Genomic DNA, 26,567 nt, shown 5'->3' with positions numbered 1-26,567 from the left:
AAGTTACCTGCAGATCTTTATGGGTCATTATTGAAGGAAAGGAAATAAGACAGAAAGAGAGATGTAGTACAATGCTAAAATGTATTAAAGTACTCAAGTATACCCTTAAAGTATTCTGAAAGTATTAAAACATTCTTGCTTTCCACAGTACTTAGGAAATTACACTGTGTAAAAAATGTCAAGTGAAATAAAGCTGGCCAAAGATGCTACTTATAGTTGCTGGTATTTCTTCACAATATTTTATTACCTGAAGTTATGGCTCAGGAATGTTTTCAGTGCTGAAAACAAGTACTTTTTTTAAGGGCCATACAAATTTATTGTTGGATTTCTGAGGCAATTAAGAATGGGCGAGTTCATATCCAGCCCCAGAAGGCAAAATTTAACTGAGTATGAAATGGGAACATATGGGGTGAAACAAGCAGACGGAATCTAACTTGCAAAAAAAGAAAATAGAAGATGTGATATGTGAAAGCAATTATGAGGTATTAAGGTTTTGAATTGCCAAAATGGTCAATATATACAAAACACAGCGGAAAAAAAAAATATTGATTCGGACTCTCTAAACTCATATCATTTTCCAACAAAAGGGGAATAATCAATTTGAATACAGTCTTACAGCAATGAAGAGAATTTGCTGCAAGATACTTTTGTCACCAATTTGGTTGAGAACGGAAATAGGACTGCTGTGTAAATTAACCATGCATAGCTAGTGTTAAACTATTTTTATTCACAGACATTCCAGCTTTTTGTGTTGGTGATCTTACAGTATATAAGAACCTAACCTGATATTCCATCGGAATTAATATATTTGTTACTCTTGTTGATTTGAGTAGATAAATCAAAGCTCAGTGTTCTGTTAATTGTTTCCATTAAGAGATAATCAAGGCATCTTTGGCATGCTATTTACTTACTACTGTAAGCAAAGTTCTGTTTCTCTAAACAGTGGAATGATCAAATGATGGAAGGCAGTTTCTCTTTTCCCAGCCTCAAGTCCCTTTATGTCAATTGGTACTTAGCCCAACAAGCACTCTCTGTTCTCAAGGCTGTGCTACTAATTCTTCTGTGACTTGGTCTGATTTTCTGCACTATCTCTGCGTGCAGATAGAAGTGCAGTTCCCTGCTGTAACTGAGAACGCTTTTCAGGAAGTGTTCTTAGTTACAATGATCCCCTGGAACAAACAGAAATTCACTGTTCCAGGGAAATCCAGCTGTTAGCTGCTCATTGCTACAGCAATGTAACGCTAGCAGGCACATACCATGATGCCAATGCTACTGCGCAGTAGCGTGGGGTGGTGTCAGGACTGCACAGTAATGCCAGTTACTGCACAGTCATTTACTGCTTGCTTAAGCAAATACTAAACGACCGCACAGTAACAACTGTGCAGTCTGGTGCACATGTAGATGCACCTTGTGTGCTTTAAATATGGTGCATCATGAAGGTGTGACATAAGAACAAATGGACCAATTAGCTCATAAAACATCTCTCATTCTCTGCTCTTTATCATGATCACTTCTTTGGCTATCCCTCAATACAAGGATGATGTCTGCTGGGGGGGAAGGAATTATTGGTGATTTTTAAGATGGCTGAAGAGTCAATCTGTGCTCTGCAAGTTTTTCCACAGATATGAGAGGTGATGACTTTTGGGTGGTGGGTGAGCACAGCTATTGACCAGGATGTTGTGCACTTTTCTTCCTCCTCTGCCATTTCTCGGCTTCCTGAGCAAAACTGTTCTCCTCAAAATGGGCTGCAGCTTGATGAATGGTGCAGCACCATTAAGAATTTCAGTACTTTATTTTGTGGGTTTTGACCGCAGGTAGAGTGATCCCACTGGATGCAGCAATCCAGCCAGGGCAGTTTGAGACAGCCTATGTTTAGGGAACCTTTTCTAGCCCCTTCCCCACTCAGAGTGAGCAGAGGAGATCCTAAATAGGATTGCTCAGTCATGGCTGCAGCTGCCAAATTGTACTTTTATCTTGGTAAGTGCAATATGATCATCACATGGCCACCATGTACATACATATTTGTGACTAGGGACTCACAGAGATCATCGTTCCTGTCCCCACTACCACCACCTGTCCATCACCACAGGACTTGGTTTGTGGGAGATGTTAACATCCTTGGCAGAGGCCTGCGTGTGATATATTTTAATGTGGGGAAGCCAGTGCGCAAGCAACAGCCACACAAACTACAGGAAGGAGCCCTGGACCCAGTGGCAAGGATGTCCAAAACAACCAGAGAACTCTATCCCACTGCAGCCCTTGTCTGCCTTCACAGCTGTAGAGAACCAGCAGGTCCTCAAGTACATCTGTTCCAGCATTGGGATCTTCAGGAGTTTGAACCACGCTTAGTCTGGGACCTTGCCTCAAACCTGTTTGCCAGGGAAGACCCTATAAGGAGTAGAAGACAACAAATGACATAGCTCTGAGGGTCACTGGAACACATAAGCCTCTCCACCCTGACAAGGTTATGGTCCAAGGAGAGAATCATGGTCACTATGCTTATGCAAGAGGCAAGAACTCTGGTGGGTGATATCTTTTACTGGATGAAGCATACGGTTTGTATAGACACAGGCAAGCCTTTGGGTATCAGTATCCTTCCTCAGACCTTATAGACAGAAGCAAGCACAGATGAGCTAAATTGCAGGTGGATCAAAACCTTTTTAAGTACGGTCATTGTAATCTGTGAAGTGCAGGTGTTAGCAAGTATCAGAAAGATTATAATGGATTTGGATCAGAAAGGATGTGGACAAACTGGAGAGTCTAGCGGAGTGCAACAAAAATGGTGAGGAGGCTGGGGGGCAGGACTTCTGAGGAGAGGCTGAGGGAACTGGGCTTATTTAGTCTAGAGAAGAGGAGACTGAGAGGGGACGTAATAGAACTGTGAATTTAGACGAGCGCATAGTTTTAGTCTGGTTTCACCCACAGTTTCCATGATGACATATGATGCACTGCATGAGGAATACTACATTCTGAGAGAAACCTGTGTGTGACCCATGGATTCTGATGGATGATTTTGTTGTGAGGAGTGTTGCTTGTGGTGGTTGTAGAAATATGATGACAGGTCTTGCATTTATTACTGAGGTAGAGCTGAGTCCCATTAGGGGCCTGTTGTTCAGCAGGGAGTTTACTTCTGATGATGAGTTGGGCAAGGTTATAAGACTGTTTGAAGGCAGAAGTCAGGGTGCTGGAAGTATTTTTCTCAAACTCTAGTCCTTTTCAAGTATAGGCTGCAGTTGTTTGATGGTCCTTATTATAGGTTCAAGTGTAGGATGACAGGTGTGAGGTCAGTGGGGGTTTTTTCACTTCTATTGTATAATAGGTTATGCAAGTCACTTCAGCCTAGTTTTCATCTGTGAATAAAAAGACTGGAATGATAGCGAAAGGGTTTTCAAAGAGGGACCCAAAATTATGGGATAAACTTGTATGAGAGGTTAACATGAGTGTGCTTTGATTTCCTTTTAAAGCATGCTGAAAGACTCCGCTGTTAAAATGACCAATCTATAACAATATTCATTAAAAAAGCTTCATCTACTGGCCCTGTTGCTGAAAGGAACTGAACAAAAGAAGAAAACTGGGAAAGTTCTGCCTTCTACAAGTTATGAATGTATTTTCAGTATTGTGAAGTATATAGAAAATCCACTGGTAAGACTAAGAACAAAGAAGTAGGTTTACATGGGCCTAGCATTAATTTCTGGAGTGCTAAATGGTCACTTCTATGAGGTGGCTCTTACTCTTGAGGTAAGAACCTTTTCCTCAGTATGAATTCCTCAACTGCACCTCCTGCTATAAAAATCATGACTGCAGCACAGTTGTGGTATATCTAATTTTTGTTCTGTATGTGAATGGTAACTTCTGGCTAGTAGTGCATTGCCATCACATACATCTCTACTGTCTGCAATTGTTACGTGGAAGTGTAACACAGGGATGTTATCGTACTCAATATTATATTATGATGCACATAAGTAGATACTGCTTCTGTTGTCCACCATAACAGTTCTTAATCTCTGGTCTACGAATCACCAATGACCGTTCCCAGTACCTACAGAATGAAAAATTTTGAGAACCAAGAACTAGATCTTGCAATACTGAAAGAAGTAATCTTTGGGAGGATTTTTCTCCTACAAAGCAGTCTACAGCATTCACAGGATATCTATTTGTGCTCACACAAACTAGAGACTGTTGCTCATATCCTTGGCTATCCAGTTGTGAGAAGACACTTTTAAAACCTCCTCTACAAGTACATTCCACGTATTTCCAGGAATTTTGTTTTAATGACACAAAAATGATACTCCTTCATATAACCTCAAATTGTTCCATAGGATTAGCTCATCATAGGGTTTTTTTCTCAGGACTGCTCAACTCACACCGTTAAAACACTCCTTGAAAGAGTCAACCCCTTCCTCTTTATACCTGGTGTCATAATGAGTAACCTACCCCTGTTAATCAGTAGAAAGAGCTTAATCCTTTCCTAGCAAAATCAATACCTGCAGAGAGAAGCAAGAAAACACTTCCAGTCTCTTATGATGCTCATTGTCCTATTTTTATTCTATTAAGAATAGGAATGTCTGCGTTACAGGACACCTGATAGCCTGGCAAAGAATTGCACCTCTCGTTAGCTGGGTTATTTTTCTTTTATAGGTTGTGTCTGTTTCTGTATTTTGTACAATCAACTGACAAGAATTCTGTTCCTATTTCTTATTGTCACTACTTTTACCTAGGAAAGGCTACTGAGGAAAAAATATGAATGCACACAACTGCTGCCCTTTCTGCAGGCAGATAGTTGTCCTTTTCCTTCCCTATATTTCACTTTATTATATGAACTGATTATGTATTGTTGCTCAAAAGCAACACTGCATTTCAGAAGTGGCTGAAACAATTTGAGGGGGAGGACTTAACCAAAGGCAGATCCAGGGGTGTGGAAGCCCAGTTGCACCCCTCTCCAGCTGTGAAGCACATAAACAGTGAGTTGTCTGAGCTCACTAGCATGTCAGCACAGCTCTGCATATGCTCTGAGCTCTCTGAGCTCACCAGGTGACTGGCATGGGTTCTGGCTAGAGGCTCTGTTTTTATGTAGTTCCACAGCCCAGAGGAAATGAGTGGCAGCAGCACTCGCACCTCATTACCTAACATTCAGGGTCTCATTTAAATACTAAGGCTAGGGACAGACATTCAAAAAGCCAGAGCCTGAATTGATTCAACCTTTGCAGGTTAGTCTAACCTACCTAGGCTGAACCAGTTTGTAACAGGACAAAACATTCTCTCTGGACTGAGGCAATGCAGGCCCATGTCTGCAAATGCTCAGGCCAGCAGCTGGGAGCACGAAAACGTGCCCCTGGCTGCAGGGAAGTGTGCTGGGGGGGCATGGCTAGTCTGGTTTGAACTGGTCAGAAAGGGGTTTAATTCCCCTCTCTCTGTCCCACTGGCAAGGACCTGAGACAGGTCTGCCAGCTGCTTCCCCCTCATTGCAGCTGCAGTGGGGCACCATGGCCCTTGAGGCAGAGGGGGCCAGGGAGGCAGGTTAGTTTTCTCTCTACCCCCAGTGGCAGCCAGGTCTGCCGGCTCTCGCTGCCATGCTTGCTCCCTGCAGGGGAATAAGCCCCCTGCTGTCCCCTCCGCCAGATGCCGGAGGGAGGGGGAATAACCCCCATCCCTGCCTCACTGCCCACAAGGGGCCAGCCAGCCAGTGTCTGGCCATGCCCCTGCCCTGCTGCTGCAGTGGCAGAAGGCAGGGACTTTGATGGGGGCAATGAGCCCCTGTCATAATGTCGCAGAGCGCAAGCCTCTTCCCAGAGGGGGGCTGTGCTGCAAGGCAGGCAGAACTGTGATAAGCTGTGCTCGTACAGCAGCACCAGTATCTGGAGCTGGCCAGAGCCCTCCAAGCCCCCCACAGCACCGCCACCCTCTGCAGCAGCTCTGCTGGCCCTGCATTGTGCCCCCCCTGGGAAGAGGCTCACACTTAAGGAAGCCGTTACTAGGGCTGCTGCCACCATCATGGTCACTCCCCCCTCGCTCCTTCAGCCTAGTTTGCCCAGCCTGGCCACAGATGCTACTCGGTCTGCGCTCAAGGCAGTGTTCAGCAGAACAAGCCCCCTCCTGCTGGGAGGGGGCTGGCCCCAAGCGCATACTGAGCAGTGATTGCAGCTGGGCTAGGCAGACCCGGCTGCGGTACCATGGGCGCAGAATGGGGAATAACCCCACTCCGTCCCCTCCCCTTGCCCCCTAGGGGCCCTACTGGCAGCAACTGGCCCCACCCCCACCCAGATGCTAGAGAGGCAAGGGGGGAATGACTGTGATGGGGGCAGCATCCCAGGTCATGGTTTCGCCAAGCACGTGTCTCTTCCTGGCAGGGGGCTGTGCTTTGGGGCTGGCAGCGCAGCTGCACAGCATGGCAGCACTGTGGGGCTTTGGAAGGCTCTGGACCACTCTGGACACTGGTGCTGCCAGCCCACCGCAGCTCTGCCTGCCCTGCAGCGCAGCCCCCTGCTGAGAAGAAGCTTGCGCTCCACTACATTATGACAAGGGCTGCTGCCCCCAAAGGCCCTGCCCTTCCTGCTGCAGTGGCAGGGTGGGGGCACAGCCAGGCACCAGCTGGCAGGGCCCCTTTGAGGGGTGGGGGGCAGATACAGGGATATTCTCCCTCCCTCTGGCATCCGGTGAAGGGGACAGCAGGGGTGCAGGGAGCAAGTGCAGCAGTGATGGCAGGCAGACCCGGCTGCCAGTGGGGGGAGAGGGGAGACTAACCCTCCTCCCTGGCAGTTCAACAAGGACAAATACAGTCCTGCACTTAGTATGGAACAATCCCATGCACCGGTACAGGCTGAGGACTGACTAGCAAAGCAGCTGCTCTGCAGTAAAGGACTTTTAGATCACAGTGGACAATAAGCTAGATATGAGCCAACAGTGTGCCCTTGTTGTCAAGAAGGCTAATGGCATACTGGGATGCATTAATAAGAGCATTGCCAGTGGATCAAAGGAAGCAATTATTTCCCTCTATTCAGCACTGATGAGGCCACATCTGGAGTAGTGTCCAGTTTTGGATCCCTCACTATAGAAAGGATATGCACAAATAGAAGTGAGTCCAGAAGGCAACCGAAATGGCTAGGTGGCTGGGGCACAGGACTTCTGAGGAGAGGCTGAGGGAACTGGGTTTATTTAATTTGGAGAAGAAAACACTGAGGGGGGATTTAATAGTAACTTTCAACTACCTGAAAGGTGGTTCCAAAGAGGATGGAACTAGACCGTTCTCAAGGTTAATAGATCATAGAACAAGGAGCAATAGTCTCAAGTTGCAGCAAGGGAAGTTTAGGTTAGATCTTAGGAAAAACTCTTTCACTGGGAGAGTAAGTAAATCTCTGGAACAGGTTACCCAGAGAGGGTGTGGAATCTCCATCCTTGGTGGTTTTTAAGACCCAGCTAGACAAAGGCTTGGCTGGGATGATATAGTTGCGATGGTCCTCTTTTGAGCAGTGGGTTAGACTAGTTGACTAGATGAGAACTATTTGCAAATATTGGTCAAAAATTGCCCAAGAGTTTAAACTGATTTTTTTTTTTAGAGATGGATTTACATAACTGTTGAAGGACTCTCCTTTTAATCAATAGCTGCTCAAGGTTTAGAGCACATGTCTAGAATTTGGGAGGGCTAGGAATCTGAGGGCATGGAATTTGAAACTACCTCTCTCACCTCTGAGGACAGTGCTTTAACCCTTGGTTATTCAGTTCACTGTGACCAGGGAGACATTTAACCTAGACAGGCTCATGAACTAGAACCCAGATATCCTGCTAAGTTATAAGCATACTCTGAGGTAGTTCTTCTTGATGCAGCCATTTCACTTGCATTTGTATAGAATAAGAGTAGTCAAAGTTGAGTTGGGAAGTTAAGCCACCCATCTAGGTTCCAGTCTCTGTTCCAGTAGATGTATTTGTATGCCAAGTAGTCAAGTAGACATACAAAAAACTAGAACTCTTGGTTCCACAATGATACCTTTTATTAGACCAACTGGAAAATGGCAAGAAAATTGCCCTTTTCTGCAAGCTTTTTGGATCAAAGTCCCTTCGTCAGACTCTGGGAAAAGTGTAGATGGTACAAGATGGTAAAAAATGGGGATGGGGACTTTTTACCATCTTGTACCATCTACACTTTTCCCAGAGCCTGACGAAGGGACTTTGAATTACTGAATAACAGGGCTGTGGCAGCACTAAAGCTTCCTCCATTGATAACATTGCCAATCTAGCATTCATTTCCTTTGGCTTTTCATTTTTGGCATTTGGGGGTGCAAAGACCTTTCATTTTGGATTACACCAAAAAAAAAAAATCTATTCTTGTGAAAGAAGATGGGCCAGGGAAGAAACTTTGGATTCTGGTAGAGCGTATTACAGACTTGTTGATTCAAATGCTGAAATGAAAAAAGTCCTAGTATTAACGTGCATGAGATTTGGTTCACATTTTAAAGTCCCTTTGTAAAGATGTGAAAGGGCCACAGAATGTGCCAGGCAACTAGGAATGAAGAACAAAATAAATTTTTAAAGTGTCATATGGAGATGCAACAATAAAAAAGAAGGATTATATTCTGAATAGAATAAAAATAATGCAATATAGCAGACAGCTAGTTTGTTTTCTTATGCTCAATTAGAAATTAAAGAATATGACCTTCAAAACATATAAATAATTATGGCAACTTTGATGAATTTGCATTTAATGATCAGCCACATTAAATTAAGCAGCAAGATTAATGCTTCCCTAACAAAAAGTGAAAAGGCTTTATTAGAGTATTTTTTCATAACAGAATACCAGAAAATAATATTTCATTATGGAAAAAAATTAGCCTGAGTGTTGTTGGATACAGTTTTATATATTTTGCATGATGGTATTAATTGAGTGTAGATTAAGTGTCAACATTAAAATATTATTTGGATATAGATGACATTATAGGACAATGCACAAACATGCACCTTGAAACAAGCATGGCGTGACTAGTTATCATTGAAATCAAATCCTTTTTTGCCCCCTCATTGATTTTAATGGCTTTATATTTCAAACACCTCTTGCAAATATGCCATGATTAAGCAGACTATATATTATATTTTCAACACCTGAGATATAAAATTAACAAGCATGTTTACTAATAATTATGTATTCTCTACACTTGAAGTCACTGATATTTATTGCTATATACAAGCCAAAAATCAGCGTCAGAAATTCCAGTGCAGTGAAAACTATATTGATCACTCTCCTGTTTTCTGTAGAGAACAGCAATAAAACAATGCACCATCCACTAGTTCCTTTAGATATATTCATCAAGATATATCCACCTGAACAGAGAGGTGGATGGGGAGAAGCTAGTCAGAAATGTGAGGTTAGTTGAAGGGAGGGGGGAAAAAAACCTTAATAAATGGGCTCCCGCTATCCAAGACATATGAATATAACTTCTATTCAACAAGTTTCTGATAGCATTGGCTTGAAGAAAACCAAATTGAATCAATGTGGTCATTAAAAAAAAAAAAAGACAAAAAAACATAAAAATTCTGCTTAGCACCATTTAGTACAACCTCATTATAAAACTGTGGATATGAACACACAAACAAGTTAATGCAAGGCAAACTAGCATGTGAACTTGCTGTGGAGTACAGTAGATGTTGAACTAATGGCCTGTGTGTCTTATTTTGGAGTATAAGAGGCAACTCACCCCACCTCCCCTGCACATAGGGTAAAACTACATCACATATACCATGAGGTAAGAACGTGTATATGGGCAGTTACTGCAGAAGCTGATATAAATTCACATCCTAGTTTCCCTTGCAGTAACTTGTTTATGTGACTATCTTCTGTGTGCAATATAACCATGCTGAATAAAAAACACTGCACACAGTTTAATTCAGTGTCAATTGTATGGAAAAAGCAAAGAAAAAGCTCCTAAACCTCATTTGATGGTGGTTGAGAAGCTGGTGCCCCCAAGTTGGAGTTTGTATCTACCAGAGGGAAGTTCTCTTCGGTGGGGGGCCGCACTGCTTCCATTTCACACACTATCCTCACTTCCACTGCACCTCGACGCTCCCCTTTTGTAGCTTCCCCCCCCCGCCCCCATCACTAAAATCCAGGATCACTTTTCACCTAAAATTTACTCATACAGACTGTTACCATTTATCTGTCCTTTTGTGGTATCTGGAGGTGGCCAAATAGATGAAAGACAAGCCTTTACTACTTTTACCCATGAAGGTAGGATGAAGGGCAACGGGCAATGAATGTTTTTCCTTCATCCTTCCCCCTCAGGTTTTCATGCAACAAGAGTGTTTCCAAAGTTTATTATTACTTAAAAATGGTACTGCAGAAACAACATTATAGGTCCATAACATGATTTATGTCATGCTGCAACATATTATTCTTAATATTGTTAGAGGCAACATAAAAGGAGGGAGATGCTACCAAACAGGTTTTAATCTTCTAAATAACTGCTTGTTTTTTGCTTTTTTTCTTGTTTTTCTTCACATGAATATTTGTAAGATGGCTGTTTTATACCGATATGGGCAGTCATACCACTGTGAGTAACACAGAGTTCTCCATCCACCCTCTCTTCAGGGCAGATATTAGCAAGTGAAAATGGACCTAAATATTAAGAAACTGCTTTTGCAGCAGGACAGGAACTCTTGCAATGTAAAGTGATGGCTTTTAGCTTCCGTAATGCAGCAGCCATATTAGAAAGTCTGTTAAAAAGGGTATCCGTGATCTTTCTTTGGTCAGGAAGAAGCTTTTCACCTGTTCTGGTCCCAATTATTTGCCCAAGCAGTGCTCTAAAAAGGATAGAAATGTTCAGTTCTTTCTAGGCCCTGCTTAGTTTTATTCTTGCCTTTTCAATGTGAAGCTTCAGGACTTCCTAGCTCATCAGCTTTCATTTAACCCACAGACTTAAAGAAGTGGGTATACATGATCACAATGTCAACATTATTGTGGTAGTGGTGAGAGTCATGTTTATGGTGTAAAATTTCTAGATATAGTTGAACTCCTTATTTCTGACACAGTAATTTAATATTAATAATAAATTTCACTTTTTATATCTTAAATGAAACGAATTAGTGAATGACCATGACATAAGAACTTCCTTCATGTAAATACCTCATGTAATTACATTTTAATCTATTCTTTTTTTTTTTTTTTTTTTTTTATAGGGAGTGCAAGTTCTGATACCTATGCATAAATTTGTTTAATACCTTCCATTATCAGTTGCTTATTATTTTGCTGAACTTTACAGTCTTTCAGGCTGAAGAGTCCCATATTATGTGCTTGCCTCAAACTGAGTATTTTTAGAAGATACAGGTAAAATGGTCCAGAAACTTCCAAAAACAAGCTTAGAGAAACACGCTGTTTTGGCCATATTCAAAAACTCGTCTTTTTTTTGTTGTTGTTGAAAAGCACTAGTGCCTTCATGTTCTGCATAAGGAGTTGAAATTTGGCTTGGCTAGGGGGCAGCAGAAGGGGCAAGGGTGCTGAAGGAGCTGGCCAACGTTGTTGCGGAGCCCCTGGTGAAACTGTTCCAAAACTTGTGGCGCTTCCTGAGGACTGGAAGAGGGCCAATGTTGTGCCCACCTTCAAGAAGGGGAGGAGTAAGGACCCGGCTAACTACAGGCCAATTACCTTTAACTTCTATCACAGGGAAAATCCTGGAAAAATTCATTAAGGAGTCTATGTATGATAGGCTTGCAGACGGTAGGATACTGAACATCAGCCAGCATGACTTCATGGGCAGGTCTTGTCTAACCAACCTCATCTCTTTTTACGATCAGGTGACTTGCCACCTGGATAAGGAGAAGTGGTGGATATTATATTACCTGGACTTCCAAAAAGCCTTTTATCTGGTATCTCATGATGTTCTCATGAGAAAATTAGAAGATAGTGGGCTTAACTGCAAGACAGATAGGTGGGTACAAAGCTGGCTGCGGGGTAGGACCTAGAGAGTCCTAATGAACGGATCTGTTTTGTCCTGGCAAGAAGTGGACAGCGGTGTCCTGCAGGGGGCGGGGCTTGGTCCTGTACTTTTCAACATCTTCATCAACGATTTGGATGAAGGGGTGAAGAGCTCACTAGCCAAGTTTGGCTATGACACCAAGTTATGGGGAAGCATGGTCAGGCTTGAAGATAGGCTATAGATACAGGTGGATCTAGACAGGCTAGCAAATTGAGTGAGTCAGAACCAGATGAAGTTCAACACTGAGAAATGTAAAGTGCTTCACCAAGGGACAAACAATCCCCTGCACACCTACAGGCTTGGCAACACCAACCTGACCAGCACTACAAATGAAAGAGACCTGGGGGTAATAATAGGCAAGAGCATGAATATGAGCCAGCAATGTGACTGTTGCCAGCAGGGCAAATACTACTTTGGCATGCATTGGTCAATGAATTTCCAGCAAGACGAAGAAGGTAATTCTTCTGCTCTACCCAGCACTGGTGAGACCCCAACTGGAGTACTGCGCCCAGTTCTGGGTGCTGCACTTTAACAAAGACGTGGCACAACTTGAGAGAGTCTAGAGAAGGGCCACCCATATGGTCAGAGACTTGCACAGCAAGCCATACGAGGAAAGGCTGAGGAACCTGAGACGACTCAGCCTGAAAAAAAGAAGGCCAAAAGGGAACTTGGTAGCAGTTTACCACTACATTAGGGGAGTACATTAGGGGCTCGGTGAACAACTGTTCACCAGGGTGCCCTTGGGGAGAACCAGTAGTAATGGCTGAAAACTCCTGGAAGACTGTTTCAGGCACAACGTTTGGGTGTCCAGACTGTGGAATAAGCTCCCTCCAGAGATTGTGCAAATCGCCTACCCTGGAAATCTTCAAGAGGAGACTGGATCGTCATCTTGCTGGGGTCACCTGACCCCACCTGTCTTTCCTGCCAGGTGCAGGGGGCTGGACCTGATGATCTTCCAAGGTCTCTTACAGCCTTACAATCTATGAATCTTGAATATGGCACTCATATGCAGTCTCATTTGCTATGAGATCCTGGTGCCTGTGAAAGGCTTCCAACAAGAACTAATGCATTTACAAGTTGTCTGACTGGTGGGGTCGGATCTAGGGAATGCAGTGGTACAGTGTGATTTCTGCTCTACCCAAACATTAAAACCAACTGCCTGGGAGGGCCAGTGGCATTTCTTTTCAGATGCCACTTAATCAATTGACTTCACTGCTCATTATAATCTACCTTTTTCCTGACAATGTCTCCTCATTCCATAAGTGTTAACAACCCTCTCCTTTTTAATGTTCTTGATGGTCCACTATCCAAACTATCCCTTCTTCTGCAATTTTGCTCATCTGCTAGCCTTCTGCATAGTGTGGTAACATGAATTCAGGTGTAGAAATGACTGACAGTGAAATACTGGAGGAACTGTCAAGACACTCTAGAAAACTAGATTTTGTTCTACAAATCTGAATAAGAGACATATTTAATTATAATAATTACAGATCTTATGAAAGTTTTTTGTTTTTTGGGGTTTTTTTTTACTAATTTTGATGGGGGGTTTTCCCCTAGGTTCTTGCATCTTTTAAAACTTAATACATAAACTTGCAAATTACTGCACAGTCCAATAAAGTTACATATGTGTTTTTGCTTCACTCTTAAACTAAATAATATAGTGCTAGGCCCCTAGCATATTAGTAAAGCTTCTAGCTTCTCTCACTAGGTCATGGTATATGTGGTGATGCACCATACCACCTGCACCCTCCTCCTTAAACTCCTTGGTCTGCCCAAACTGACAGCCTTCACCTTATGACAAAACAAATATAAAGCCCTGCGTAACTAACAAATTCCCCAAACACTTAGTGTAGTGCAAAGTTTTAGAGGAGTCTATTACTGATAGTTTATTTTGGATTTGCCAGCACTACAAACCTTTGCGTTGCCTGGACAAGAAAGGGAAACCTTTTCACAAGTCGAAGTATGCTTCAGCGTTTTTGGAACTGAAAAATTTCTGAAGGATCTCAAGTGAGAAATGATTGCACCATTCAAAAAGGAGCTTCTGGCACTATTTAAATACATTTTAATCCACTAGGCATGGAAGGAGCTTTGTGGTCAGGATAGACCTAGCATTCCTGAATCTTTAAATTCAGGAAACCCCCAATTGTTAGAAAAACTGTAGTGCTGCAATTTTGTAATTTCACACAGGCCTGAACACAAGCATGTGAAAGCTGAGACTTTAGATGATGGAGCTAGTTAAGTTCAAATTTACAGAAGCACTCAGACAAAGATGGAGTCTGCCCCACTGGGACTACAGCTGGACCTGAATCCAATTAAATAAACTTATCTAGCTTTCAGAGTTCTTTTAGAAATGGAATTACAGGACATAGACAAACCAAGGATGTAGGATTCCCCTGGAAAGAAAAAAAAAAAAAAACACAAAAAAGACACCTAGCATGTTCACTGTTTATTGGTGTTGCTATATCACAAAATGAACAATATTTAACCCACTCTCTCAATTTTAAAACAACACTGGCTCCAGTAAGCAAGCAGAAAAGTGGGAGGGGAAAAAAGAGAGACATATTTTTCAAATAAGTTATAAAAAAAAAATCTCAGAAACAAAAATTAGTCTAAGCCTAATATTTACCAAAAGACAGCTATAACAAGAATACATTAAAAAAACAAAACAAAACCAAGAAGCAGACACTGAGTAGTTCCATCTTGTAGCTATGGGACATGAGAAGGAATGGAGCAGCAGCTGGTACCACTCTGCTTTTCATGCCACCACTATATGAGCATGAGGACCTTTAGGGCACATACCCAGCTGCAAGAAACATTGCTGTTCTACAGAACCATCTTGAGCATACGAGCACTAATAGCACAAACTAGATGTGCACACATGACTAAGTGTTTACTTTACAAACTATAGGATAAAATGTTTCCACGCTGTATAAATATGTAAGTAGAAAAGCAGATAATTTTCAAAAAGTTAAAAAATAAACTAAATTAGCCAAAGTTGTTTGTTACGAATTGTTTGTTCTAAGAAACTCCAAGCACGTCACCAGCTGTGAAAATAATAAGCATGCTTGAGGACAATTATGGCTGCTTAATCCTATATTTTTACACTGGAAGCAAAGGAATTTTTCTTTTAAAACCTTCTGCAATCCCCTTGTGCAAATATTCCTGTATTTGGGAACTACTGTAATATTGACACCATTTATTATAGTTCTAAAAGTTGAGAATTTTACATGGAGTACAAGGAGGTGGGGATGGGAATAAAGAATCATCATTACATTATTTAAGAAAAGTTTTTAACAACTGCCAGTTTTGTTTATCATAAATATAAGATTTTATTTAGCCTATGGTCAGAGAGGAATGTTATGATCATCTCAGCTGACTGCCCATGAAATGCACCCATTCACATCAACTTCATGGTTCCTGCATTAGGCTCATAACTGTTTCAGCTACAACTTATCTTTCAAAGGGATCCCCATTCTCAATTTAAATTTCCAAGTCAAGCAGTAAGGAATCCACTGTTTCTAGGTGTACTGTTCTAGCAACCAATTAGCCTTGCAGGTGTATTTCTACCTTTACAGGAATAGAGATAGAGTTGTTTAGGTTTCCTGAAAGAGATGTGGAGGACACTGAGAAAAATCTAATATGATAAAAGCCTTAGTCTGTCTGTCTGTCGTCTGTCTGTCTCTAATGCTTTATTCGCATTCTGATTGGTTGTTTCAAACAACCAATCAGAGTACTCCAAAAGTGTTCTGGACAGGAGGCGGTGGAGCCCCACTGTGATGGTGGGGACAGAGCGGATGGAGCGGGGAGCAAGGCCAGTGTCACTGGCCTCGCCCCCCGCCCTGCTCTCTGCAGGTGGTGGAAGCACAGGGTGCTGGCCAAAGGGGCAAGCTTCCCCCCCACCCCTGCTCCTGGGAGAGGGCGGCGGCGCAGGGTGGTGGGTGGCAGCGTCCATCCTCCCCGCCCCCCCCGGTCAGTCCTGATGGGCAATTGGCTAGTCTATTATAATGGTCTATTGTAAATGGTCAGGGTAGCCATTCTAAATGCCAGTTCCTCAGATCTATGCCAAAGTCTGTCAGCTGCTCACTAAACAAACAGCCAAGAAAACTGATCCAGTATACCGAGAATTTTTACTTTTATATTCTCTGTCAGTATACAATTGGTGCATTGCACATAATCCAGAAAGGGTATCCTGAAAGGTTTAGTTTTATTTTAGCCTCAGTGAAAATACAAGTATAGGATCTCATCTTAAACAAAATTGGAATCTCCCAAATATCTGTCAGATTAAATACATCTTTAAAATGTCAGAATTTGGCATTTTCACCAGGGTGAAAATGTAATCCAGATATTAAATGTGGTACTCCCTTTGCTTCATAAGTATTGTTCTTCCACTAGAAGTGTCCATTATTTGGTTTTAGAACTGAAGCCTGGCAATTATCCTATGCACAACAACCCTCAGGAAGCTGCTTCCTTTGAAGTAGATTTACCCAGAGTTAATCTCTTGCTTTACATCCTCTAAAGAATATAAACAACTAATAAGGGAAGCTACCCTCTCCACCTCAGTAATCGCCAGATATCCTATACAACAGCCAGGACAATGTAAACTTCATTCACTGCTGTCTTGTTGAATCTGCAGACAGACAGACTGCAACAATACCACCAAGTGAGATGTCAATTTCCCCAGCTGTCAACCATGTCATTGTCTATTGTTATACTGGAAATATCCAGTTAAAAGCTTTATACAGAGTAGAATTACTTGACATCCCCTGAAACATTATTTTTCTGGAAAAACTAGAGGGCAAGTTTTAAACATGCAAATGACTGGAGTAATTAAATTACACTTTTTTCTCTTTCTGTTATTTAGATCATTCAGAAAATTACTATTTTCCTTAGAAATAAAGGTAAAATGTGGTTCTGGGTTGAACACCAAAAGTGGGAATTCAAGATTTGAGGGAGGCAGAGGTTCTACAAATAAAATTTATATTCCAGCAACATTAAAAAGTAGAATGTTTTATTAATATCTTTTAGATAAAACTTATCTACCAAAATTAGCCTCAATTTCATATTTTTTCCTTGCAAAGTATGCAGTTGGTAGTTTAATTCATCTATACTATTTATGTATTTTTCCCTTTTTCTTAAAAAAAAGAAACTCTTATCTTTTTTAGATCTACAAAAACAAGAAGAAATAGAATCCCTTATAAAGCCAATCTCTCACTCTTTTTTTTTCTTACTTCTGAAATGGTTATGCATAATATTGTGACAGGCAGATTTTTTTCTCTCATTGTTCATTTGGTCCAAAGAAATTTGTAAGCACAAGAACTCTAATTTTTAACTACAGGCTTTCTTTATTATACTTCAGGGTAGACATTCTAACTGGCAGTTTCTCAGATCTGTGCCAAAGTTTGTCAGCTGCTCACGAAACAAGCAGCCAGGAAAAGTGTGATCCACTATATATGACATAGTAAAAAAAAGCCTGCCGTTTCTATATATGAAGAGAGAGGGAATAAAGAGATAGTTCTGAACTATATTAAAGAAAAACAGGTCATTAAGGCTGTAATTCTATTGCAGGATTCTTAAAAAAGAAAAATCAGAGTATGAACAAAACTTAGGGTATGCTGCAATGGAAGTTATGACTTTAGTGTGAGTATGCGTATTTGCTGCAATTGCTGAGGCACAAGCTTCAGCATGAGCTGTACAAGCTAGGCAAAGATTCTTAGTAATGGTGTTCAAGAACCTGAAATTTGTGCTTCCATGTTTTCACTGTTATTGGTACCCATGCAAATTAGATTAGTTCAAATATGTTTACCCATGCAGTAGACACACTTTCCCTTGCAATTTAGGTAAACCCTTAGGGCAATAAGTAGTCAGCAGAATCCAAAGAACTGAGTTTTAGACTTACAGTTCCACAGTCTTTGTTTAATCTTTTAATACCCTATAAAGGATTTTACTTCTAAAAAGTTACAAATATCAGTGTTGCCAACTCTCCGTCTTTGAGGCTAATGATTCTCAGTTTTTAATTTAAAAAGGCAAAAAACAAAACAAAACCACAAACTTGGGGATTTGAGAAGAAATTCTGAAAACATGAACAAAGCAACTGCATACTAATGGCTGAGAAGCTAGAAGGCAATTTAAAAACCCCTAAAATGTATTTTTAAATATGATTTTAAATACTTGATGATTTTGGGAGGATTAACAGTTTGTGAATTAGGGTTGCCAATAAGAAAATACACAGGCACATGTCCTAATTTTTCACCCATTAGAGCCTCCCTACATCTTCCAGTAGAGGGCTCCTTTTGCTTTTAACTTCTCCTTCCAGTGGGTTTCCCTCCATATTTTTCCTAGTTCTCACACTACATATTCATTAAATACCATACCGTAGTTATGAAGATAACCATAAAGGTGGTCTTCATAACTAGGGCCAAGTTACTTTCACTGTACAAGTTTGGTGTTTTAGTTTTCACCTTCAAGGTAGTTTTTACCTGCCAGTGCAAAAACTAGGTGATATTCAAAAATCCAAACTGAAATATGATACTCAAGTATAGTTGCAAACGGCCTCCAATCTATCTTTCTCTGTTGGTTGTAACGTAATATTTAGTTGGTTGTTTAACGTAACATTTACTTATTATGCACTAACACATGCATTCTGGCATTCTTTTGATATCCAGCTAATATTTTTCCTATTTCCATTGAGTGTAAGATTTATAGTTTCTAAATTAAGAGTATCAAAACATCCCTGTACTTTTTACAGTCATTCTATATTTTTTTGTAGATTTGTTAACAATAATTACTTTAAATCACTTCCATAAAAATAAAACTTTTATTGAATTGCATGAGAGGTCTAAGTCAATCAGGAAAGAGGTGGTATAAATCAAACAGGATTTGCAAGTTTATGCTGTAAATGGTATTGTAGTGTTAAAGTGATGTTGTAGCCATGATGGTTTAGGAATTATGAGAGGGGCAAGGATTTTGGGGGATGATATCTTTTATTGAACCAACTGCATATTTGAGATAAGATTAGACAAGCTTTCAAATGCACGATAAATGTTATTCTGAGTCTTTCCTCACTTTAAAGAAAGACCGTGTTACATGGCTGTAACACTCACTGAAGTTATAAAACAGCCATCAGACAAACAGTCCTGAGATTTTTTCAGAAAAGACTCCGCTGGAGATTTCTGCACTTAATACAAATGTAATTTCTCCTCAACTAGAGCTGCATTGTGTAGTGTGTCATATTCAGGGATCCTGGTTTTCCCCGATGAAAAAAATAATAATAAAAAAAAATTTTTTTTTTTTTTTAAATCACAAGTTCTCTAATAAAACAACAAACAAAAAATAACCCCTTCCCCCCGCCCCCGCCAAATCCATGATTTAAATGAAAGGTCCCAAACAGCTCCACCTGGCCCTGCTTGTGCTCCTCACACACCCCCTCCCCAGCCCTGCCAGTACCCCTTAATCTCCCCCCCACAGCCCCCTGGTCTTACTCGTGCTCCTCACTCACGCGCTCTGTGGGGGGGGCAGGAGGGACCCATGACCTGCAGATGTGTGTGTGGGGTGGGTGCAGGCTTCCCACTGCAGGCTAGGTTTCCTACCCTGCCGTCCTCCTCAGCCCGGTGGGTGCAACCCGGTGCTGCAGGGCAAAGTGAGGCCACACAGCAAAATACTTGCCGCTGCGAGCTCCACACTGCCCTATCCATGCGACAGCAGCAGGGGCAGTGGTGTGGGGTTGCACGCAGGGGACACCTCACCAGGGCAGCTCAGAGCTTGCACAGAAGTTGGGAATCCCCGCCCCCCCCCCCCCCCCATCCTCCAGGAGTGCATGCAGTGGTGGAGAGCCATCCCTACCCACCCACCAGTGGCCCTGTCCCACTCCTTGCCCCGGACCCCAAGCCCCACACCCCCCCCAGCTGGGCAGTATCCCCAGCCCTGCCCAACTCCCTCCCTCCCAATGGGGGCTTCAATCCCCCTCTTCACTTACTTACAGGAGCTGCCTCCAGGCTGCCTGTCAGCCACGTGCATGTACATGCACATGGCACCCCCCTGTCTGACCACCCTCCTTCCACTCCCTCCCAGCCCCCTGCAGACTGGAACCCCTGTAGAGGATTCCTTGCAAAACTGCAAAATCCATAGGTTTCTCTGCTAAAATGAGAAATCTACAATTTCCTCTGGTAAAGTAGGAAATTTGCATTTTACTCTGTTTTTCTGTGGGAAATGGAAAACCTGGATCCCTGGTCATATTGCATAAACCATGATGAAAGTAGCTTTATGCAGATATTTCCTGAATATTCTTTGCTGTATCAGGAATCTCCTTCTCAAAAGAAACCTAGTATTTTTCCTGCTCTCATCAGTCCTCCCCACCCCAAAGTAGTCTAAAAAAAAAATCTCAGTTCTCTTCCAATTCTCAGCAACTTTAAGTAAAACCTAATTTCAGCCTAGAGTATATGATCATGAGGAATGGGAGACAAATCTAGGTTTGCCTGATGAGTTCATACATCGTTCTACAATTGTGTCAGTTTGCATGTGCAAACCATTACAGTGAGTTGTGTTATATTAGTGTGTTGAAACATGTTACATCTCATCCCATTATTATGTCGATGACTTATAAATAATGACTCCTTTAAAATAATTCTAAACTAATTCAGTAAAAACTTTTGATATCTCATAACACAGTTTTGTTGCAATGAGCTACACTTCATAAAAAGATGTGGACCTATTTATCTAGTGTACATAGGTGTACGTTCTAGATTTTCCTCAGAAGGAAGTGAAATATTTTTCCAATATTAAATGTATGATACTGTTCTGAAATTACCGTATGGAAAATGTTCAAAAGAATTTCTATCTGTGTAAGGCAAAACGTGTGAAGAGGAGATTTGCTATACACCAGACACTGGTTCTTTAATCTGTAAAATATTTTGCTTATTATTTCAGACAAGTTCTTTTGAAAGACTGTCACAGTTCTCTCAGCTGTGCAAACAGTTACTGACTATTTAATCCCAGAGAGCTGGGCACAGAGTCAACTATGTATTGTACTTTACAAAAGAGAAGTAATTCTGATAAAGACAAATATACTCTCTAAAAAGTGTAAAACAGCACAGTTCTCTCTCTTGCCCTTAAAAACAGAAATATTAAAATTTATTTTATTACCTGAATATGACTTTCAATTGGTGGTCAATCTCCTGAAGCTTAGACCAATATTCATCTGCAAGTTTATGGAATTCCCTAAGAACTGAAGTCTTCAAATCGGGGTATGGGCACTCCAAAGCCAGTAATTCTGTAGGAACTTCATGAAAAAGAATAGCTTCCTCTTCTGAAGAGTATACCAATACCTAGAATAAAAATCATTTATCACTGGGCCAATATGAATGATGCAGGTATATTTTGTTTATTTGATTAGTTTGGAAAAGTGAACCTTCTTCAGCTCTTACTTTGGCTTTATATTCTTCAAGCTCTCTCTCCAAAGCCAGTCTTTCAAGATTAAGTTGGTCCAAAAAAGTTTTCTGTTGTTCTTTCACAAAGTCTACCTATTTTATGAAATATTATTTCACAGTTAAATTTTTATAAATATGAAAGCTGTCATTTCAAAACAAAACAAAGGTTATGATGGGCACACAAACAAGTTACTCAGCCACTCTGCAGTAACTGTTTTGTGTACATTATAGTGTAATAAGTGTGGAATAGACAATCCCTCAGCTAAAGTGGGTAAACTGCTTTGAATTGCCATGTAGTAAAACTGTGCGGACAGGAAGTTATTCTGGATTAGCTGGAGTAGCTGACTATAAATTTATGTTCTTGTTTGTTTTTCAGTACCTTGTTTGCCACAAAACCTGATTTTCTTCTAACATCCATCTGTTTCACATTGGTATAACTTAAGTGACATTAGTGAAGCAATTTCAAGGATCATCTGGGCCAATGGAGATTTCTCTTTACTTTTAAAATATGCACCTTAATTTTACAGAAAAATATTGTAGCTATTAATTTTTTTTTTCACATTTCTTTTAAAAGGTTCCAAGATACTTGCTCCCCATCCTTCAAAAATAAATACCAGCTAGCAGTAGTGTAAACAAGAGGGGCAAGCAGGGCACCGACCTGAGTGCTGACAATAAGGGGGTGCCAGAATGTGCCTCTTCTTACCCTCAGGTTCTTTGCCATGACAGGAACAGCCACATGTTGGCTAGTCAAAGGAGCAAGGCAGGCCCATGTCCAACAGAGTATCAGGAGGTGGGGGACAAACAGAATGCCCCTCCCCCAGGGGAGTCAGCCCTGCACACAACAGCATATTAGGGCTGTGAAAAATTTTGATGGGTGGTTTCATTTTGAAGTTGTTTCGATGCATTTAGAGCTCGAAACAGCGAAATTGAAATGAAACAAAAGGTTTCAAAACAGCTTTGAAACAAAACGAGGGCACTCATAACGTTTTCAAAGTTTCAAAACATTTTACATTTCAAAGCCAGGCTTGCTGCAGCTAAACAGAAACTAAGGAGATGGAGTGTGAAGAGTGGGGAAGGACTGCTCTGATATTGACATCTAGTTCCCTGTTCAATTCCCCAGCTCTCTGATCATTTCCTCAGCTCTTCCCGGGGGGGGGTGCCAGCCTCCAATCGGTGCACAGGGTTTCAGTAGGCTTCTGCTGAAACTGCAGTGGCAGCCTGCTGAAACCCAGCACGCAGATCTGGGAATTCCCCCCCGGAATAGCTTGGGGAAGCAATCAGAGAGCTGGGGAATTGAACCAGGAGCTGGTGGAATGTTCCTGGTTGGATTCCCCAGCTCCCCAATCTTTCCCCCAGCTCTCTTATTGCTTCCCCCAGCCCTTCCAGGGGAGCCACCAGCACCAGCTGCAACGGGAGGGCTGGGCTGGGGGGCTGTGCCGGGGTCTTCCCTATGGAGCTCAGCCTGGCGGTGAGAGAGACAGTGACAGAGCTGCTCAGAGCGCAGGCCTGGCTGCGAGCATAGCCCTGGCCACTGGTTCTCCGGCCACCTCCCACCACCGGGCTGAGTTCCATGGAGCTTGTGGAGCCACTTGGAGTGCAGCCCTGGTGAGCACAGCCTGGCAGCTAGAGGCTCCACAACCCCACGGAGCTGAGCCTGGTGGTGGGAGGTGGCAGAAAGCCAGTGGCGGAACCACTCAGAGTGCAGCCCTGGCTCCAAGCACAGTTCTGGACAGTGGTTCTCCCCCGCCTCCCACTGCCAGGCTCAGATCTGTGTAGCTGGCAGAGCTGCTCGGAGTGCAGCCTGGTGGTGGGAGGTGGGGAGAGCCAGGGCTACTCTCCGAGTGGCTCCGCCAGCCCCATGGAGCTCAGCCTGTCTTCCCAGCACTGGCACTGAGTGCTGGGAAGAGCCTGGTGCTGCCCCTGCTGCAGCCCTGGGAGCAGCAGACACCACCTGCCTGCAGCTGCTGGGCTACACCGTGCCCTGGACCCCCTGGTGCGGTGCAGCCCAGTGGCTGCAGGCAGGCAGGATGCACCGCTCCTGGGGCTGCAGTAGGGGCAGGACTGGGCTCTCCCCAGTGCATGGGGCAGGCTGCAGTGATAGAAGGGAGGCTGCTGCCACCCCACAATTTGCTGTAGCCCCCACCATCTGCTCTCCCAGTGCCGCCATCAAGCATGGGCCTCCTGGGGGGCGTAGGCCCCCAGATTTGTGTGCAGGATGGCAGAAGGCTGCTGCTGCTGCCTGTGACCAGCGACAGCAGCAGTCTTCCCAGCATTGGGTGTGGGCTGCTCTGAGCACTGATCTCAGGCAGCAGCAGCAGCCTTCTGTCATCCCGCATGCAGATCCAGGGACCTGCACCCCCAGGAAGAGTCCAGCACAGCCCCACAGCCCTCTTGGGGATGCAGGCCCCAAAACTGCACATGGGATGACAAAAGGCTGCCACTGTTAGCAAGTGATATGAGTTTTGCTTTCAACTGTTTGAGGTGCAGTTTCACAAAAACCCCTGCACCTATCTCCTTAAAACTTGGTAGGCTTCGTGCCCTCAGCAGGGGCTACCAAACCTGCAATTTTCATTTGCATCAGGCAAGAAAGTACAAATTTATAGGTATTTTCATGATTCCCCATTATAGCCTACGGGTGAAACGTCGAAACAGCAAAACAGTTTCAACAAAACGAAATGGAACAGTGCTTCAAAATGAAACAAAACAACAAAACAAAACATTGCTCCTTCAAAACGGTGAAATGGAAGTCAAAATGAAGCAGTACTGTTTCACACAGCCCTACAGCATATCTAGAGGGGAGTGATGAGAAAAGGTAGGGTGGGAAGGGAACAGAGCACCAGGAGCAGCTTCCAGGTAACCTGCACCATTGGGCTGCTGCAGCCATCCCTTGCTGCTATAGCAGCAGCTGCCTCCAGAGTGCAAAGAGCTAGGGAATGTCTGGCCCCATTCTCCTACCCCTCCCTCAGTCTTCAGTGGTCAGCATAATTTTTCCCCTGTTGCTCTCACAGCTGCTGAAGGAGCTCCCTATGCCTCTGCTAACCAGCAGCAACAAAGTTGTAAAAACAAAAGTTGAAATACCAACCTGCTCTAACACTTTGAATGGATTGAACTGAAGTCCCAAAGAGGACTGCTGTGAGAGAGAGCCTTGCATTTCAGACAGCCTGAATTTCAAATCTTCTCTCAGTTGCCAGACAGGATCTACTGTATTTCTTTGATATGTCTCCCTTTCCTTTGATAAATTACGTGCTATCAAATTGAACAAAAGCATTATCAAAGACAAAAATATTATGTTTCTGTAGTTTCTTATTAAAATTTAAATCAGCAGTGTATTATTATTTTTAAATACTCACACTTAAATTGAGCAAGAAAGAGTGAAAGTTCTTACCCAAGTCCCACACATCCAAAAGAAATTCAGTTTCAAGGCACCTTTCATCAAGGAAAGTTTGTATTTCTGCTTCTACTTTGTGTCTGAAAATTAAAACTGTGGGTTATGCAAAATGGTAAAGCACTGTCACTCTAAACAAAAGCAGTGAATAGAGGGAAGAAACTCTATGTAGAAAGGAAGTAAATGTGAGAGATTCACAGGATAAATCTCATTGGAGGTTCACTATGGAAACTATAGGCCAGTCAGTCTTACCTCGGTCCTGGGTAGGCTTTTTGAGAGAGTTATCCTGGCGCATGTCCGCGAGGGGCCAGTAGGGGAGATTACGCTTATGGGCAACCAACATGGGTTCATTAGAGGCAGGTCCTGTCAGACCAACCTGGTGGCCTTCTATGACCAGGTAACAAAATCCTTAGACGCAGGTGTAGCAGTGGACATAGTCTTTCTGGACTTTAGGAAGGCCTTCAACACTGTCTCTCACCCATTCTCATTAAAAAACTAGGGGACTGGCGTCGACACCTACACAGTCAAATGGGTCACTAGTTGGCTGGAGGGCCACACCCAGAGAGTGGTGGTGGATGGATCATTTTCGACCTGGAAGGATGTGGGCAGTGGGGTTCCACAGGGCTCGGCCCTCGGGCACGCACTGTTCAACATCTTCATCAACAACTTGGACGAGGGTGTAAAAAGCACCCTGTTCAAATTCACAGATGACACTAAGATGTGGGGAGAAGTGGGCATGCTAGAAGGGAGGAATAGGCTGCAATTGGACCTAGACAGATTACAGGGGTGGGCAGATGAGAACAGGATGGGTTTCAATACTGACAAGTACAAGGTGCTGCACCTGGGGAGGAAGAACCAGCAGCATACCTACAGGCTGGGGAACTCCCTTCTCGTCAGTGCAGGGGCAGAAAAGGATCTTGGAGTCATTATTGATGCCAAAATGAACATGGGCAGACAGTGTGGGGACACGGTCAAAAAGGCCAACCATACCTGGTCATGCATCCACAGATGCATCTCAAGCAGGTCCAAGGAGGTGATCCTCCCCCTCTATGTGACACTGGTCAGGCCGCAGTTGGAGTATTGCGTCCAGTTCTGGGTGCTTCACTTCAGGAGGGATGTGGACAACACGGAGAGTGTCCAAAGGAGGGCCACCCGCATGATCAGGAGTCAGCAGGGCAGGCCCTATGAGGAGAGGTTAAGGGACCTGAACCTGTTCAGCCTCCACAAGAGAAGACTGAGGGGGGAATCTAGTGGCCATTTACAAACTGGTCAGGGGGGACCAGCAGGCATTGGGGGAGTCCCTCTTCGAGCACTACCAGGAGTGACAAGAAATAACGAGCTGGCAGAGGGTAGATTTAGGCTAGATATCAGGAGACACTACTTCACTGTCAGGCCGGTTGGGATCTGGAACCAACTTCCAAGAGAAGTGGTGCTGGCTCCTACCCTGGGGGTCTTTAAAAGGAGGCTGGAAGAACACCTCACCAGGGTTGTTTGACCCCAGTACTCTTTCCTGCCATGGCAGGGGGTCGGACTTGATCTGCTCAGGTCCCTTCCAACCCTACCAACTATGAAACTATGGACACTACCAGCACTTAAAATGTGATCTTACCAATCAGCTGAGTATGGGGATAAAGTTCAGCCCAAAAAACACATGAAGCCATGAGTGGCCCAATTCTATAGGCATTTGGTATAAAAATCACAGGTTTGGAAATGACCCACAGGTCAACTAGTCCATCCCCCTTCATGGATTCCTTTTCCTAATCCATCCCTATCATGCCTAGCCAGCCTCTTCTTGAGAAATTT

The 26,567-nt window shown here is 43.1% G+C and overlaps 1 protein-coding gene across 3 annotated transcripts in view; it reads right to left on the bottom strand.

Annotated features, from left to right (window-relative positions):
• CCDC148 (coiled-coil domain containing 148) overlaps nt 1-26,567 on the bottom strand; it is a 166,757-nt gene that overhangs the window by 108,248 nt on the left and 31,942 nt on the right. For all 3 annotated transcript variants that reach the window (XM_006020353.3, XM_006020354.3, XM_025199922.1), the window contains 4 exons: nt 24,765-24,847; nt 24,462-24,625; nt 21,377-21,472; nt 21,096-21,277 (listed from right to left, as the gene is read on the bottom strand). In XM_006020353.3, the coding sequence (XP_006020415.1) occupies nt 21,096-21,277; nt 21,377-21,472; nt 24,462-24,625; nt 24,765-24,847 (525 nt within the window). The remainder of the gene's footprint in view (nt 1-21,095; nt 21,278-21,376; nt 21,473-24,461; nt 24,626-24,764; nt 24,848-26,567) is intronic.

Source organism: Alligator sinensis, unplaced genomic scaffold (assembly GCF_000455745.1).
Source record: "Alligator sinensis unplaced genomic scaffold, ASM45574v1 scaffold389_1, whole genome shotgun sequence".
NCBI lineage: Eukaryota > Metazoa > Chordata > Crocodylia > Alligatoridae > Alligator > Alligator sinensis.
Note: the sequence above shows the minus strand (reverse complement) of the source record. Positions and strands in the feature narration are given on the sequence as shown.